We start from the raw sequence: 19,490 nt of genomic DNA on the forward strand, positions 1-19,490 counted from the left end.
TAAAATGTCAGCAACAGCGTCATGTTGTATATTTGATTTGTTGCAGCCAATAAGCGAGGAAGTGTCTTCAAAGTGATTGTTAAGTGTAACGGTATGATTAAGTACTCATATCGTGCTTGGTATCGGCAAGTACCCAAATGTAAGTACTTGTACTTGTATTTTGGTCTGAAGAAAAGTGACATCCCTAGTATCTAACTAATGGGGAACTATATTGTAACAAAGTGTAGGAAGAACTATTATTTTTTTCAAATTCGAGATGTAGAGGTGCAGGCAGAACATGAGGATCTGAGAGTTAAATAGTTAAATAGTTATTTTTCTGAATGCGTAGCAAAGTTACAAGCCATTCTGGAAGGATTTCACCTTGCTGAGACGTCAAGTCTGAGCACTTGAGTCAAGACTTGACTCATTAGCTCCAATCAGTACTTAATCCGTGTCATTCTGTGTGAGTCAGCGGTATGTGTGATGAAAGCGACTGCATGAAAGTGGCTGCTGTCACGGCGACGATTAGACCTCTGACCTTTTGACACAACCTCCTATGACTGCTTCACAACGTCCGAGTGGTGCTTTGCTGACTCAACGCGTGACATTTTCAACATGATGTGATAAACACATTGTTGTGGGGACATATGGTCCTCACAAGTACAAGAGCACACACACACAGATATCGTAATACGAGGGGAGCGTTCGAATCCTGCATCAGTTCCCTTAACGTCCCTCTGCGTTTTGCCAGAAACAAATCAAAACACAGTCCAAACATGACAGTTTGTCGTACTCCCCCAAGGTTTTGCGAGATTGCATTCCTTTATTTTCTGTTCATCAGATACATCTTCTGTTTATATTCTATACAGCACTGAAGGCACACACAAAATAAAAACTAAACCAAAACAAATATATAATGTGATAAGTATATACAAAATATACAGAATAAATAATTCAATTCAGATAGTAAAAAAAACGTTATAGAGTGTGTGTGTGCTTACATAAACCGTGTTGAAGTTGAACGTCGGTCCCCGACAGAACGACGGGGATAGAAATCCAGAAGAGCGTTGAATGTTCACGCCGTGAACGCCTCCAATCAACAGAAGTCCACGAGCTTGTACACGAGATGGTCGCCGTCGACACCGTCCACCAGTTTTATCAGCAAAAAAACTGGGCTGCGGCTTTAATATTTGGACACCCGTTTTTGTCCATAATTGTCGTTCTGTGGCGGTCAACCTGTCGACGACCGGTCACATGCTAAACGCTGCAACCACATTGGTGCTGCAGCATGTCAATCAGTTGTTAAAGGAAACGTGTGTGGGTAGTGTGGTTCGCTTGCTGTCTGCACACTCGTAAGACAGAATTGTGAAATGAAACACACTCGTGCAGCGGCCCAGCATGCGTGTGTGTGTGCACACAAACACATTAACTCCCTCACTCTCACTCTCACACACAGGCACACACACAGGCACGCACGCACGCACGCACGCACGCACGCACGCACGCACGCACGCACGCACACACACACACACACACACACACACACACACACACACACACACACACACACACACACACACACACACACACACACACACACACACACACACACACACACACACACACACACACACACACACACACACACACACACACACACACACACACACACACACACACACACACACACACACACACACACACACACACACACACACACACACACACACAGCCAAAAACAAACCAAAATAAAGAAACAAGAACAAAACATTTCCATAGATGTACATACACATTAGTGGCTATTTCTCTGGCCAAAAGAAAGTGTAGTTCAGCAGGACATAGTATTGATTGTCATGCACAATCGTATGGCATCTAATTAGTGCAATGCATTTTTACAACATTACAGTTATGTATAATATATCGCAACCTTAAGTGCTCTATACCCCCCCCCCCCCCAAAAAAACACAAAAACAAACAAACAAACAAAACAAAAATTGGTTTGTTTTTTTGTAAATACCAGTTTGAATACAAAATTAATAAATATCCAAGGAATGGGATCGGATGCAGTGTCTCTGGATGAAAGAAAGAAGCACAAAGAAGAGCATAGCACTAAGACCATGGATATGCAGATTCTCATCAGTGTTGTCCAACAATACAGTACATTTTGGCATTTTGTTGACTCTATGGCACACATGCCATTCATAGCAGTGACGACCGGACAGACTGGCTTGTTTAGATCAGGAGGGAAAAAAAGTCAGCACAAAGCTGAAGATATATATAAAAAAAAAAATTATAAATAAAAATAATTGTTTACATGGCAATCGTGGGTCACATGGTGATTTCAATCATTTCACTCATTTTGGAATGTTTGATTTATCCTGCCAGTGAGTGTCAGATGGGTGGGTTTACACTTTAGGGAACAATTCTAATCAACTGCAGGCAAATTTAAATCAATCACAAAGTGGTATTTGTATAGATATTGAATAGGTTTTTTTTTCCAATCCAGGACTGCTTAATACCCTGCAATACCCTGTTTTAAGTTACATTTGGCCAACATATTAATTATGTTATCAGCTACATAGCACTACTGTCAACAGAAAAATTAAGTAACAAGAAAATAAACCACTTATACATTCTGTGCTACAAATAAATTGCTACTTAATGTGTCCAAGATATATTGTGAAAGGTACAAGAGGGCAAATCAGACAAGGCACTTCTTATTTCTCAACAAAACCATAACATCAGTTGTTTAAGTTTTGTTTTAGTTTTCTTTGCCGCCTATAAATTCAATTAAATGCAGTTTGGTGCTCCAGAACCTCCAAGTAGTCCGGCTCGGTGTGCAAGTTCGCCTTGAGTTCAAAGTACTCGTTCTTTGTCTGCTCGAGCGTGACCTGCCGCGGTCTGGAGTACATAATTGTCTCCATGAGCTTCAGCTCCTCCTGGCGGCACGGGACCTGCATCTCCACCACCGGCTGGAGCTGGGGCATGTTTTTCCTGAGGTACTCCGCTATTCCCAGCTGCTGGAGCTCCTTCTCCCTCTCCAGGATGTTCCTGTAGAGGGAGTTGGGGTTCCCGAGCGTGACAAACTCCGCGGGGCACTCGCCCGCCATGGCTCGGTACTTCACGCTGGAGCTCCCCGTGAGCGGGGACGTGTTCTCCGTCGCCATGATACTCCGGCAGAGGTGGTGTTTGGCGTCGACTTCGTCCAGGTTGTAATCCAAGTCCGCCTCGTGCTCCTTGTGCTGGGAGCAGTAGGTCGGGTTGCGGCAGATCTGCACGATGGGGCTGTGCGCCCGGTCTTCGTAGAGGGTGGCGGATCCGGTCCTCTGGGTGAGGGTGTGGTGGGTGGTCTTCTGTCCGTACATGCTGTAGTGTAAGTGGATGGGACTGCTGCCGTTGTTCTCCCGCGGCTGCTCCTCTGCCGCTTTTTTTTTCACCCTCCGCCGACGCCGGTGCACCACGAACACCACCACCCCCGCTGAACAGAATATGACGGCGAGGAAGAGAACGAGCAGGCTCAAGATGAGCACGGAGAGCGGGACCTTGTCGGTCAACGAGTCCAGCAGACTCTTGCCGGCGCTGTCGGGCCCCAGCGTGGCCGTGAAGCTCTCCTCCCCGCCGGGGGGCAAAGAGTAAAAGGTCACCAAGCCGGGACAGAGGACCTCGTGACGGAGACCCCTCAGCTCCGTCTGCGTCACTTTCTTTGGAGTGTGACACAGGATGGAGCCCATGACCGTGTCCTTCCTCAGTTTCTCGACCCACTGCTTGAGGCTGAGCAAGTCACAGCTACAGTCCCACGGGTTGTCCTCCAAATAGATCTGCTCTAAAAAGTCCAGTTGATCGAGCACATTGCTCACGGGTAGCTGCGTGAGGAGGTTCTTCCTCAGGTTCAACGTGGCGAGGGGCACGTTGCGGAATATCTGTGCCGGCAGAGAGCCAAGCAGATTGTTGTTCAACGACAGCAGCTTCAGGTTTGACAGGGGATTAAATGTGCCGGGAGCAATGTCTTTGATTAGGTTGTATTCCAAATAAAGGTATTCAAGATTGTGCAGTCCCACGAACATGGTGGAGACCAGCTTCTCGACCCTGTTCCCGTTCAGGTGGAGTTTTTTCAAATTGCTCAGGCTCAGAAACGTTTCATTGTCGATATATTCGATTCTGTTATTCGCCAAGTTCAGCAGCTCCAGACTGTCGTACGTGACAAAGTCATATTTCAGCAGCTTCTGAATCATATTCCCCGTCATGACTAGCTTGGTGGGGCTCAGCTGGAGTATTCCGATATCGGAGACCCTTTGAATCCCTCGGTCTTGACAATGCATCAAAAAGCCAGCCACGGGGTGATTGTGGCAGGAACACTGCTCCACACACGGACTCTCAGGAACGTGAGACGGCGTCGGAATCCCGGCGTCATCCTTGGCGTCAATCAGCCGGGGAATCTGAGCCACCTTGGAGGAGGGAGTAACGACCATATCCAGTGACTTGGACGGCTCCTCCAGGTTGATGTCGGCGTGGGAGGGGCAGAGGACGTCCCGCTTCACCTTAGCCAGGGTCGTCCCCCTGAGGTGGTGCGGGCTACTGCACACCACCTCCCCGATGGCCGACTGGGCCCTCATGTTCTCCATCCAGATCTTCAAGTGTAAAATATCACAGTCGCACAGCCAATCGTTGTCCTCCAGGAGGAGCTCCATTATCCGTCCGATGTGCTCCAGGAAGCCCACGTAAGGGAGCGTCTGTAACTTGTTGCCACGCAGGTCCAGGTGGGTGAGCGGGACGAAGCGGAATATGTTGCTGGGTAAAAACTCAATGGAATTGTCGTTGAGGATGAGGACCTTGAGTCGGATCAACTTGTTGAAGGCCCCCGGCTCGACGACCCTGATGAAGTTTGTGTCGGCCTGGAGGAACTCGAGGTTGACCAGGCCGTGGAACGTGTCCTCTTTCAGGGTCACCAGGAAATTGCTGTTGATGTGGAGCTTCTTCAGGGATCCCATGTTGCTAAAGACCCCTGGCTCCAGCTCCTGGATGCTGTTGGCCCCCAGGTGCAGCGAGAGGGCGTTCTTGAGCCCTTCCATCTCGTCCACCTGCAGCTCCACCAGGTCATTCTTGTAGAGGTTGAGGTGGAAGGGCACACCCGACGGGACTTTGATTTGGGAGATTGTGCTGATGTTCCTCTGCTCGCAGTTCAGATGGAGGACTCCGTCTCTTTCCTCGCAGGAGCACAGGGAGTCACAGGACTCGCCCATGAAGGACGATGCCTCGGAGGGGCCGACGTCTTGGGATCTGGCCGCAGTGGAAAACAAGCCGAGGAGAACGATGCCGAGCAGCATTTCTGTCAGAGGGGTCTGTGGAGAAAGGATACAGTAGATTAGGGGGTGGGGGTTGAAGGAGGAAGGGATGTGAAAAGAGAATGGAGAGAGAGGGGAGAAGAGGAAAGATAAATTGTCAATTGTTTGTACAACACTGCAACTTCAAGCAATGCAGTAGAATGTGATGCAGAGACATGAGCCACTTAGGAGCCATTATGTCTTCTTCGTCTTCAGTTACTCAATATAAAAATAACAGCTCAGAACAAAAAAAAACTAAATGTGTGAGTAAGCCTAGATGAACCAAAAGCAATGCAAGTTTTATGAGTCACTTCCTGTGAACTTTCAATTGTTTCCTCAGCCTCGGAGTCTAATTGTGTAAAATGGCATTTGTGGATGCATCATCATACAGTATGCATGGGGGAAGTAACACTCACTGTAGATGGAACTGCAGCTGTGGTACGGGAATGTGCAAATGGCGTGTAGTAGTAAATTCATAAACATGAAACATGCATGGAAAACGGTGCTTACATGACCACAACGATACATTCTCATGAACAAATATCCAAAGTTGTATTTTAAGCTCACGCAGTGTCCTTGGAATCTAACAAACTCTGCGATTCGTGTCCTTTTACATGTTCACAGCTGAAATGCTGTATTTTCTTTCAGATGTGCGGTTCAGTGTGAGTCACTTTAGTGTCGGGGTCCAATCAAAAGAGATGGCTTTTCATTTCTCAGCTGACTGAAGATTATTCCGTTCTATTATGCAGGGAATTTCTCATTTGAACATAGATGTTCTTTCGTTTCTGTGAAGCCAGGATGCTGATTCAGTAATTTGTTGGGACCCTTTCTAACCCGCTCAAATGACTTGGCATATGCTCTAAAGCAGTGTTGAGTCTCGAGTCCCCAGTGTTCGAGTCCGAGTCACCAAAGAAGAGCCATAGTTGAGTCCCCATTATCCTAGTCCAAGTCCAAGTCATCTAGGTTGAGTCCACTCCACTCTGGCAGTCAAATAAAAAAAGGTCTACATTAAACATAAATTACACAGCGGTCACCATTTCAAAGGGAGTTTATTTACTTTGTGACAACAAATGCACTAGCCATCAATATCGTATGCCAAACTATTAGGGCCCATAATTTTTTTTTTATAACTGTATTTATCAATTAACAAGTCCGAGTCCTCATCTGCACCTTCCGAGTCCGAATGGAGTCAATGCTCGAGTCCAAGTCCAAGTCAGAGTCATCAGTGCTCAAGTCCAAGTCAAGTCACGAATCCTGAAAATCAGTCCAGAACTCGGACTTGTGTACAATAACACTGCTCTAAGGTCCCTCTTCACAGTCTGATCTTGGAATGTCAGCCTTTTGTTTTACTGCATGAACTTCAGCACAAGCTGGAAATTGATTCTTTGCTGAACTATGGACACGATCCATAGGGCCACAATCTTAAACCTGCTACGTCATGTAACAGTTTCAAACTATTTGTATCTGTTTTTTGCTTGTATTTGATTGTTTCTATAATTGTATTGTGTTGTTTACTGATCTTTTTGCTTACCTTTATATCCATCTGTTTAAAAAAATCAATTGTATTATTTATTTTAATTGGCATGGACCTTTGACACTTACATTCAATGCAAATAAGTGGAAATGAATGTCATTTGTTTAAAGAAATGGTGAATGGACTGCATTTATATAGCATCTTTATCCAAAGTGCTTTACAACTTATCCCTCACATTCACCCATCCACTCACACATTCACAAACGGACGGCGAAGGCAACCATGCAAGGTGCCGACCTGCTCAAAGGGAGCAGTTAGGGGTTAAGTGTCTTGCTCAAGGACCGCCCTACCTCCTGAGCCACAGTCGCCCCCACAAGAGGGTATAGCCTTCCATTATCTTTGTTTTATTTACTTTCTTAACTGACTGCATTTGAAATTAACTGACTGTGGGCCGGACACATTATCCAAGAGGACGCTGTCAACCTGATCTGCAGTCAGAAAACTGCAGTAGCCTTCATCATTGATTTCCCTTCAGCCAAATATTTTTTTAGGAGCTTAAAAGTTTGCCTTGATAAAACCTCCTCCAGGCGAGTCAATGAGGCCCCTGGCTCTGGTACTGGCTGCAGACCAGGAGAGACCACAGTCTACGTTCAGACTGCATGCAAGTGGCCCACATCTGATTTATTTGCTCATATGTGACTACAATCAGTGTGACCCAGTCCAGTGTTGTAGTACTCGAGTCCAGGACTCGGACTGATTTTCAGGACTCGTGACCCGACTTGGACTTGAGCACTGATGACTCGGACTTGGATTTGGACTCGATCATTGACTGCTTTCGGAAGGTGCAAGTCGGAGGACTTATTAATTGATAAATACAGTTATTTATTTTTAATATTTTTTGTAATAGGCCTTAATCATTTGGCATACTATATTGATAGCTAGTGCATTTGTTTGGCTATTGTGTCACAAAGTAAAAAAAACAATTATTTGTATGTCAGCTCTTTGACTGCCAGAGTGGAGTGGACTCAACCTTGATGACTTGGACTCGGACACGGACTAGGGTAATATGGACTCGACTCGGAATCGACTTGGGCTGTTCTTTGGTGACTCAGACTTGGATTCTGAACTCGAACACTGGGGACTCGATACTCGACTCGGACTCGAGATTTAGTGACTCGACTACAACACTGGTGTGAACAGCACAAATCACATGGAATCTGATCTTTTGAATTCTGATTTGAGCCACTTCCATATACGTCCCTCTAGATTGATTACGATAGATTACGTCCATCTTCTTTATTGTTAATTTGCGTCAGTTCAGGACTGTGACCAGTTCACTTCACACTGTAATCTGATCTTGACCACATTTAAAAAATAACGTGAACAGCCAAACTAAATCAAATCTGATCAGAGCAATACATCAGCATTGAGCACTAAGGCTTGCAGTGTGAACGTAGCCAGAAACTGCTCACTGCAAACCAAGGCAAAGCTAATGAGAAAGAAGACACAGTACTCATGTAGACAGGGAGACCCGCCCTAGGGGAGATGGAGGGGGTTGCGACAGTCATCAGGAATTTATCTGACAGCTCTGTTCTGTGTCGATTTCACTAAAATGAGACCGGATCAAAGCCTTCAGACTTCCTCGCATCCTCACGGGACCAGGGGAGGAGTAATTGCAAATCGGTCTTCATTGCAAAGGAGGGGAAGTAATTCAACACCACAGACAAACGACAGGAGGGTGAAATACAGGCACAGCCATCTCTGCTTCCAGTTCCTAGTGGATGTCTCCTATTGATGTTTGTTGACAGTATGTAGATGGGGACTACTACTACCACTACTACTACTACTACTACTACTACTACTACTACTACTACTACTACTACTACTACTACTACTACTACTACTACTACTACTACTACTACTACTACTACTACTACTACTACTACTACTACTACTACCACTACTACTACTACTACTACTACTACTACTACTACTACTACTACTACTACTACTACTACTACTACTACTACTACTACTACTACTACTACCACTACTACTACCACTACTACTACTACTACTACTACTACTACTACTACTACTACTACTACTACTACTACTACTACTACTTCTACTACTACTACTACTACTACTACTACTACTACTACTACTACTACTACCACCTCTTCTACTACTACTACTACTACTACTACTACTACTACTACTACTACTACTACTACTACTACTACTACTACTACTACTACTACTACTACTACTTCTACCACTACTACTACTATTAATTAACAACTGAATTGTCATTTTTTATACTTGACAATAAGAGTGCTACAGACAGCAGCCTCCAAGTCAGTGAAGAGAGCTATAGGCCATTATTAAAGTGGACATTTATGTTAAATGTGTCTTAGGGCCTCGTCTTCTTCTGAACTTGCTAGTTTGAAATGTTATTTAGGTGCTGGGGTGGAAATGACAGAGGCAGTGCTTGCCATTTGGCCAGGGTTTGAAGTCTCCAGATTAGGATGTCAATTAGCTATGCTTTTTGGAACCAGGAACACTACCGGCTTCCCAGTTTGTAAAAGCTTTTTACTTTCGGGTGTGAGGTAGCCAGGCAGTGAAGAAAATAATCAATTTAAAAGTCGGTGTGTACTACACCCGACAACAGTGTTTAATACAAGGTGCTGAAAGATAAATAATTAAAATTAGATTTAGACTTGTTTCTTTTAAATGAAGAAACATGCTCCACAGACTGTAGGAAGTTGTATAAAATTGTTGAAAAGAGACGGAATATGTCCTCTTTGAATCTTAACGTGTAGGTTATTTCTTGTTTACATATTTCTACATCATCGACAAAAGAAAAGTGTGATTTATTGTCATTATACAGCACCAAGTACAGTCCAACACAAAGACGTTTGGTATCCAACCAGAGTGCACATGTAACAGTAAAGTGCAATAGTAATATACAATGTACAGGTGATTCAACTGGGTATAAAATATATAAATTAGTACTACTGAGTGTATTGTCAATCAGATGTATGTAGCCCTAACCGGGTTGTAGTGGGATGTCAGTGCCTTACAATACTATCCAAATGTGCACTGGATAAAAGTATACGTTCAGACTAATAAAACAAATTGTCTATTGTCTGAGCGAACCTGGCATTCGTACGACATCACGTCCTGCTCTGCTGTAGATCATTCCAATGATCTATAGACCATTATGATAGGATAAAACAGGGCACATTCTCATGGTAAATCACTATCCAATGGCTGTTAGTTGTAGCACTGTTGCGCACAGTGTTTTCCGGGTATTCTCACATCACGTCAGCTTCATGCGACGGCTCATGTGAATCACACAGCGATACCGCTACCGGAGCAAAAAAGGTTTGCCAATCGCTCTCTCGGTTATAGAAATATGATACAAAATGTAACGGTAGTGTTATCAGACCCGCATCCGGGTCTGTGGTGAACTCTAAGGGTTCATAATGTAAAGTGAATACAGGTATAAATACACTATAGTAGTAGTCATACTGGCCAGCAGCATAACTAGTAACTAGTAACTAGGGATATGTATAGAGATATAGTATCTACAGATAATGATATGTAAAAACCATAGTAGTCTGTCTGTCTGTCTGTCTGTCTGTCTGTCTGTCTGTCTGTCTGTCTGTCTGTCTGTCTGTCTGTCTGTCTGTCTGTCTGTCTGTCTGTCTGGTCTGTCTGTCTGTCTGTCCTGTCTGTCTGTCTGTCTGTCTGTCTGTCTGTCTGTCTGTCTGTCTGTCTGTCTGTCTGTCTGTCTGTCTGTCTGTCTGTCTGTGTCTCTCTCTCCTGGATTCACACATGCATATCTTGAAAGAGGCATCCAGCAACAATGCAATTAGGACTCTCTCTCTCTCTCTCTCTCTCTCTCTCTCTCTCTCTCTCTCTCTCTCTCTCTCTCTCTCTCTCTCTCTCTCTCTCTCTCTCTCTCTCTCAGATGTGCAGTCCTTGCAAGAGGCATCCAGAGACAATTCAATTAGGACTCAGCTGAAGCTCAAATGCGATCTCCGCTCATGCATGAGAGCAAAGCCCACTCATCGCAAGCCTCACAACACATGAGGTGAGAATGAGAAGAAGAGAGAGAGAGAGAGAGAGAGAGAGAGAGAGAGAGAGAGAGAGAGAGAGAGAGAGAGAGAGAGAGAGAGAGAGAGACAGCGAGAGAGAGAGACAGCGAGAGAGAGAGAGAGACAGCGAGAGAGAGAGGGGGTAGAGGGAGAACGAAAGTGAAAGTAGGGGGGGGGGGGGGATCCTAAATCAATAGAATATTTTGCCCACCCTAGACCCCCACTGCCAGTGTCATACACACAATGACACAGGACCGTTACCAAGCCCTCAAATAGGCCCTTTATTTGGGTCCACTAACCTACAGTATTGGTGCAGAGCAGTGATGCCGCCATCGTCCTGCACTTATTAGGCTGCGATGCAGCACTGCATTCATCACAGGGGCGTTTAATGTGATATCACATCACAGGGGGTACGGTTTATTCACATAAGCATGCACAAATTAAATGAAGTACGCTTGTACACAACCCGCCCACTTGCACTCACACACGTGCCCATGCGTGCACACACACACACACACACACACACACACACACACACACACACACACACACACACACACACACACACACACACACACACACACACACACACACACACACACACACACACACACACACACACACACACACACACACACACACACACACACACACACACACACACACACACACACCCGCCTCTACACACCACACAAACACCGTCTGCACTGTAGGCTCGCTCTTGGCAAAGTGGCCAAGATAATCAGCCTCGCGCGATATCTGTCAGACTGACACGGCCCGCCGCTAAACCGTTTGTCTGCTCAAATTGATCAGGTTTGCTGTGACTGATGCGTGTAATATACCCCCCTCGTCACGACGAGCGAGGCAGATGGCGCCACCCAACGTGGAGCATGGATGAGGAACACAAGACATGCCCCGGACGCCTCTCCCCCAGGCATGGAGCTAGGCTGACTAATAGCAAGGATTCTCTATAAGTAACTACCCCATATAAAGGCTTACCCCAAAGAAGGACAGGGGTCGTATTGCTTTTCTTTTACTATAAGATGCAAGGACTGTATACATTTTTAATTGGCAAGTGTCTTCAGAGTCAAAGAAACTTTTTAATAGCCGCCCTACTCTCTCCAGCAGCAACTGTTTCAAAGGCTCAATATGATGGGAGAATAACAAAGCAATACTGTGCAAACACGGAATCCGTTGACTTCATTAAATACAGGAACAACCGGTATATATAGATGGTCATAGATATAGGATAGATACTATAGACTATATATTATATGAGTATTTTTCATCATTCGTCCCATGTCCCCCTCTTGCATCTGTCACTCACATACACTGTAAAGAAAAAGAAAATTCACTGGAAATTGACTGTATTATTTTACAATTACTTTTGTTTTTCTACTTTAAGTGTAAATGCCATACAAATACAGTCAATTACCTGTTATCAAAATATTAACCATTAAATATAGGTTGTAATCTGTAAATGTATTGGATTTTACTGTAATTTGACAGCAAGTATTTGGCAACCGTTGCTGCCTGACATTTACTGACATTTTTTTTACAGTCTTCTTTTTTACAGTGTACTCTACTGTAGAGCTGCCCCCAAATAGACATTCTCACTCCACTAGTCATTTGAATTAGCAGATTAAATGATGCTATTCGTTTTTCTTTTCCTTTTTGTCCATGGTTATCCTGTATTGTGTAGTACTGATAGAAGGAAGGAAGGCATGAAGGAAGGCATGAAGGAATGAAGGAAGGAAGGAAGGAAGGAAGGAAGGAAGGAAGGAAGGAAGGAAGGAAGGAAGGAAGGAAGGAAGGAAGGAAGGAAGGAAGGAAGGAAGGAAGGAAGGAAGGAAGGAAGGAAGGAAGGAAGGAAGGAAGGAAGGAAGGAAGGGTACACTTGACACTTTAAACACAAATACACACTGAACTGGTGTTTAAATGTACTCTTACTGAGTCAAATACCCACTGAACTGGTGTTTAAATGTACTCTTACTGAGTCAAATACCCACTGAACTGGTGTTTAAATGTACTCTTACTGAGTCAAATACCCACTGAACTGGTGTTTAAATGTACTCTTACTGAGTCAAATACCAACTGAACTGGTGTTTAAATGTACTCTTACTGAGTCAAATACCCACTGAACTGGTGTTTAAAGGTACTCTCTAAGCCCAGGTACTCAAAATTGAAGGTACAGTATACTGGAACTGGATTGAATTATTTTATTATTTTATTGAATTTGTTTAATACGGAGGGATATCAAATTAGCCTCTGGCAGCAGAGATGGTTTACGCAATGGGAATTAGTCACAAAGCTATAGCGGTACTTATTCAAAGTTTGACTACTGATGCTCAGCCATGCTCGCTCCATCTGCCATATAAAAGCTGCCTTTCAAAACCCACAGTTGTGTGTGTGAATAGTACAAAAGCCTTTTTTCCATGCTAGCATTTCTTTAATCCTGTGTGGGGAAGTCTTTGTGGCAGGTCAAGGTAAGATGGCAAGGAAACAATGTTTTGAACTGGCGTGGGCAGGCTTTACATCATCTCCCCGAGGGCGCCATTAGTTTCCCAAATAACTATACAGTGAAGTAGTGTAGTTGGATAGAAAAAGGAGACATGACAGCATCGCGAGCCCCCCACGCGAGCGGCATGCCCACTGACGAGGCAAGCCAACACAAGGTGCACGCAGGGGAATATCTCTAGATGAATCGGACACGGAGCTCGTCACGTTCTCTCCTCGTCTCTGTCATCGTATGTGGACCACGTGTGGGAGACACGTACTTTATAGTCCGGAAGTCAGTGGGCCTAATCTCTCCTCTATCCCACTATAGTATAGGGAGGTGTACTGGTTACGTCATTGCTGTTTCCGGCCGGTCCACCTTGCCAAATCGCAATGTATTTCCGCATTGCCCATTTTTAAATAGTCTTGTTTAAAACAAATAAAGCATGAACATTTGCATGGTTGTACCTTTCTGGGCGTATTCATCCACAATCTATAGCTCAACATGAAAATATTTGCAATTAATCGTAAAATAATTACGTTGAATTTTATTTCAACCAAAAATGCTTAAACAAAAATGTTAGTGATAGAAGGGAACTCATTTTGTGCAACAATGGAAAGCTTTCCGATGTTCATGACGGAGAGGGGGTTGTCTTTAATATTAGCAATATTTGTTGAGCAGGACTCATTTACCTCTTCTCAATATGGAGGGGGACATGTCCCCTGCAACCCCCCCCTAAAATCCTTTAGTCACTACACCGCCCACTCACTCAACACATCTTCAACTGCGGACAAACAGAAAGCTGTTTCATGATGCCTCAGTGGGTTTATGGAACCATGTAACCTAGTTGCGGGTTTGATTCTGGCTTCTGACCAATACACACACACGCACACACACACCTGTCCCCTCTCTCGCTCTTTCCACTCTCAGTTATGCCAGAACAAAAACAGAGAAAAACAACACTTCCTTGTTTATTCATCTACTTGCAATGACTGCCGGTGATTCGTGACCGTTGCATTTTTATATTGTTTACACTTGAGGTTAATTTGCTCTGGGTATAAAGTGTGTCGACTAATTGGCTAAAGTGTGGTTAGCGGTACCTCAGGGAGCCACAGCGTCCTGTGCTAACCTGTTCCAACTCTTTTGTGCCAAAGAGTTGGGTACCATCTTGAGAGCCATGCGGTCTTGTTTTATTGTCTGGGCACTGAACCTACAACACAGCGCTGTTTATTTAACACAGTGAAAAATTTAAAAAAATAATGTGAGGGAGATATTTGTAATCCAGTTACTATTATGCACTTTGCTACTATAAGGAATCTACCTTGCCTTTATTACTATGCTAATATGTCTATACTACTATACACTCAAGACTGTGGCACTCAAGTTCAACACTGGTTGAAGAACAATCTTACTTACCCTTAGCTGCCAGAGTTGTACCCTTCCTGCTGACTTGTACAGATCGCTTTGGATAAAAGCGTCAGCTAAATTACTAAATGTAAATGTAAGTGCCTGAAGAGGACATGCCCTGTTCATTCTCTCCTAAAGTCATCGATATAAATGAATTATCCAACGTTTCCCACAATGTCACCCCCTACCCCTTTATAAATGGTAATGGTAAATGGCTGCATTTATATAGCGCTTTTATCCAAAGCGCTTTACAATTTGTTCCTCAGTTTTTTACCCATTCACTCACACATTCACACACCGACGGCAGAGGCAACCATGCAAGGTGCCAACCTGCTCATCAGGAGCAACTAGGGGTTAAGTGTCTTGCTCTGCTCAAGGACACTTTGACCCGCTGCCCGGGTCAAACACCTCTCGTGAATACCGACGTGTGTATTCTTCTACACGCAGACCGTTATAATATCAAGTACAGGAAGTAGGCCGACGTGGCCCTTTACCGCGCCTTCGGAGCACTGAATCTATCTTAGGCTGAGGGGAAGCGTGAGCACACGCACCCTCGGTTTGGCGAGATAGAGAGAGCGAGAGAGAGAGAGAGAGAGAGAGAGAGAGAGAGAGAGAGAGAGAGAGAGAGAGAGAGAGAGAGAGAGAGAGAGAGAGAGAGAGAGAGAGAGAGAGTAATGTAGCCAGCCCTCGCCTCCCCCGCTGCCTGTTCCGTCAAGCAAAGACGTGATCCTCTGGTTAGCGTTGTTAGTGCGTCGGCTCCCTGACCGTGCGGGGGGTTCGCGCCCCACCCACGCCAGATGCCGCGGTAGAAGAAAAGGATCTTGCGTGGCTCGAACGGATAATATAAAAAAGCACTCCGTCTCTCAGCGCTCCCTGTACACACGTCGGACTTCTCCTGGGTTGTGAGTAACACGGAGGAGATGGAACGCGGCCAGCGGAAATGGACCGTGTGTACTATCTAACTCGCCTAGCGCTATTAATATGTGTCCGTCTGTCGTCATGACAGTCCGCCTCAGATACATGTGTGCATTAGGGCACCGCTTGCAATTTCAAAGATATACTATAACTCATATCAGATATGAGTTCCAGGGGTGTAAAGTACTTGAGTAATTGTACTTCATTACAATACTTAACCTCTTCCACCCGACGGGACCGGTACTTGTCCCGAAATGACATCTGGTCATAAATCAATATTTTTCAGACTGTTGTATAAAAGTAGCGATTTTTATTTCAAACGTATTCAAGTATAAACATCATAAACATGTCACAACAGCATGTAGAATGTATATGTCATCAATAATCAAGAGATCAAGAGTCTTGCATGCTCTGACAATCAGGGTTAGTCTGCCAGCTCTAGAAGAGATCTATGGTGCCAGGCTGCTTTCCTGTGCCTCTGGCATTATCAACGACCCCTCTGGTCCTCCAGCCGCAGGCCTCTTTGTCCTCCTCCCCTCGGGCAGACGCTACCACTCTATCACATGCTCTACCTCTCGGTTTACTAAGAGTTTCTTCCCCAGTGCTGTGCACAGCCTGAATAACTCAAAGATCAAATGCTAGATTTGTGTGTTATTTAATTTTTTTATTTGGTGTGTTACTAGTCAGGTTGTGGAAGTGCTGTTTTGTCTGTCTGTGCATTACGCACTTTGATTATATGCACCTTTACTCTAAATTGTGTCTCTGTGCATTATGCACTTTACTATGATATGCACATCAGGGGATGTTGATCTTAACCTTAGCATTTGTCCTTTTATACTGTCTGTGTTTTTCTTACTGTCCATGTTTTTTTGTACTGTTTCTGCTCTGTTCCTGTATTGCTATGTACCTGTATTCCAATGTGGATTCGTCCATATATGGCAAATAAATCTCTGATCTGATCTGATCTTATCTAACGCTGCTCTAGGAGCAGAAGGCCAAGGATATGTCAAAGGCAACGCCATATTAGTATTTCAAATGTAACCCAATTCACGGCAACAGTGCGACGGTCCGATAGGAGAGATTAGCACTGGAAACGGACGCTTGCGGGTGGATGACCCCCTTGTCTTTGAATTGCCCTTCCATATATTTCTTTCCTTATTAAAAAGGGTTTTCATGAGTTTTTCTTTTTACCCTTCCCTTCGTGGAAGGACGAGGTCAGTGGGTGTTAATTGTACCGTTGTGATGTGTTCCTGGGAAGGCCATTGTGACACATATACAGTAACTGTGATGATAATGAGCTATATGAATAAACCTGACTCGCTGAATGTTGTGTCATGGTGACCGGACATGTTTTTGAACTGCTGCAATTATCTGAATAGCAACAAACTATTAATTACTGTTACTAATACTTGTATGACAATTAGCCAGTTCATTGACATTTTATACTCTGATGTCAGATGTTCTACTTCAGGCTGATTTGACTCCCATTCATTGCAATCAACATTCTGGTGTAGAAGAATCCCTCCACATGAACTCACAGAACTGTGGGATACATAAAAGCCACACCATCTCCCTTCAGTTACCCCGCCATTGCTGTGGAACTCTACTCTCCACCCTGAAGAGGAGTCGTCATGAAATAGAGGTATTTCACGTAGGCCTGGGAGATTTAATTTCATTTAATTTCAAACCTTTATTTAAACTCGAAAGGCAACTGAGATGTCCCTCATTTACTGTCACGTCGAGTGTACACAGACATGAGTAAAAAATCATCTAAAATCAGACAGCATATAAAATCATAAAAATAAGACAACAAGACGAGGCAAAAAGCAAGGATAACAAATCAATTAAAACACGTACAACTTGATTGACAAAAGTTGGAGACCAAGGTTTTAAACTCTGCAACAGAGGGGAGAATCTCAAGGTTTAAGGACTGTTGGAGTTCATGAGCTAGGGGCATCATATCAAAATTAGGGCTGCACGATTTTGGGAAATAATCGAATTGCGATTTTTCTGACAGATATTGCGATTGCGATTACATTTGTGATTATAATTTTTTTTAAGCAGCCCCACAGAGGTTTATTGTAAATTGCGGCTTGCATCTGGCCTACGCGGTGGGTCTGTTCGGGACACCGAGCCTGAAAATCTTTCTTTTTACCTGGGAATCTATACCGGTACCTTTTTTTCTGTACTTTACTCTCCCTCTCTGAAGTCTAAACTTCACAACACACAATCTAAAACCCCTTACCTCCCTCTCCCAAATCGTTCCTACAACAATAACAACAACTTGCAAAGGAAATCTTGTATCTCAATGGGACTTCCTGGTTAAATCTTTTAAATTTTTTTAATAAATTCTTTTTTTTAAAGAATTGCGATATCTTTTTTTTTGCGATTTGCTAATTGCATTATTTCAAATCGCAATTTCGATTTAAAATCAATTAATCGTTCAGCCCTAATAAAAATGCAGATTTACCATGAGATATACAGAATATATATATACAGTATGGGGGGCAACAGTGCAGTTGTCTGATAATCTGGAGGTTCCATGATAGTTCAGTGTGGCAGGACTGCCGTGTAGCAAATTGTGGTCACTAACTCAGGGACATTTAGTGGAACGCATGTGCAGACAGCGCTCACCTGCACTGGCACGGCCCTAACGTAGCGTGGAGATAGGTCTGGCTATGCGCCTTTCTCTGCATCTCCCTGAATCATCCTTGAACGCCATCATCCCACTTTCAAAGCACTCTGGTGCGCACGCAAGTGTTGCCAGAGGCAGCTTCACTTTGGCTCAGCACGGACAATTAACCCTCGTCAACTTTTCCTTCGTTATTCGTGTGCGTCAGTGATTGAGATGAGAATCTACTGGTGTTTCTTCAACTGTAGAGCATGTTTATTCCCTGTTAACATGCATAACTTTGTGTATTTCCCAGTATGGTGCGCTAGCTTACATTGCATTATGGTAACAACCTCAGTTATCCCAATATCACCTCTACTAAGGAGGGGGGGGGGGGTGTCTCGTACTTGCGCTCTAGACATTGGAGGTGTCCCGGTAAAGTGCAAAACTGTTTAGAATTGATGGATGTGCGTGAGATTGTGTGCAACATAAATCCCTGTTTTTTGTCGAAGTGCCCCTTTAAACGTTCTGTGCAAGGCCTCTATTGTTTGTGTTTGCTACATATTCAGTATGGAATGAAGCAATACTACCTCCTAACAATACTAACTCCTGTTTGCACTGTATACTAATGCAGCAGGGATGCAGGGTGGGTGAGGCTTTGTACAATGGCTCCCACTGTAGCTCAGATCAGCTGCAGACACACTCCTGGTCACGCACCGGTCCACACGACCCACAGCTGATGCCACGTTACCACCTATGGTATCTATATGAGGACAACATATACAGAACACCTTCATTCAACTGATCTATGTTAACATCTACAGCAGTGGACGGCAATGGGCGGCCCGTGGGCCGAAATTTACCCACCAGCAATAATACCTGGCCCGTCAGATTATTTTGAGAATATGATTTTTTTTTATATATCATAGCCTAGCCTAGCCTAGACTATAGTCGGTATGATATATAAAAACAGCTATAATGTCCAAACAGAGAAACTACCACCACCTAAAGAATGTGAATAACAGGTAGGCTATAGGCAGTGAGGTGCAATGTAACGCTTGCTCAACATGAATAAAGTCGGTGGACAGCGCCTGGTGCTGAAATTGCAAACAAGCAGTGTGGTATCAAATTAAAACACCAGTTCAGTAAGTCGTTCAAACTTTATCTTTACATATATGAC

The 19,490-nt window shown here is 44.1% G+C and overlaps 1 protein-coding gene across 1 annotated transcript in view; it reads right to left on the reverse strand.

Annotated features, from left to right (window-relative positions):
- Positions 1-1,884: 1,884 nt before the first annotated feature.
- Positions 1,885-19,490, reverse strand: part of slitrk6 (SLIT and NTRK-like family, member 6) — a 33,817-nt gene continuing 16,211 nt past the window's right edge. The window contains exon 2 of the mRNA XM_084324722.1: positions 1,885-5,318. Coding sequence (XP_084180848.1) covers positions 2,766-5,303 — 2,538 coding nt within the window. The 5' untranslated portion in view covers positions 5,304-5,318 and the 3' untranslated portion in view covers positions 1,885-2,765. The remainder of the gene's footprint in view (positions 5,319-19,490) is intronic.

This window comes from Notolepis coatsorum (assembly GCF_963971535.1).
Source record: "Notolepis coatsorum genome assembly, chromosome: 1".
Lineage (NCBI taxonomy): Eukaryota > Metazoa > Chordata > Actinopteri > Aulopiformes > Paralepididae > Notolepis > Notolepis coatsorum.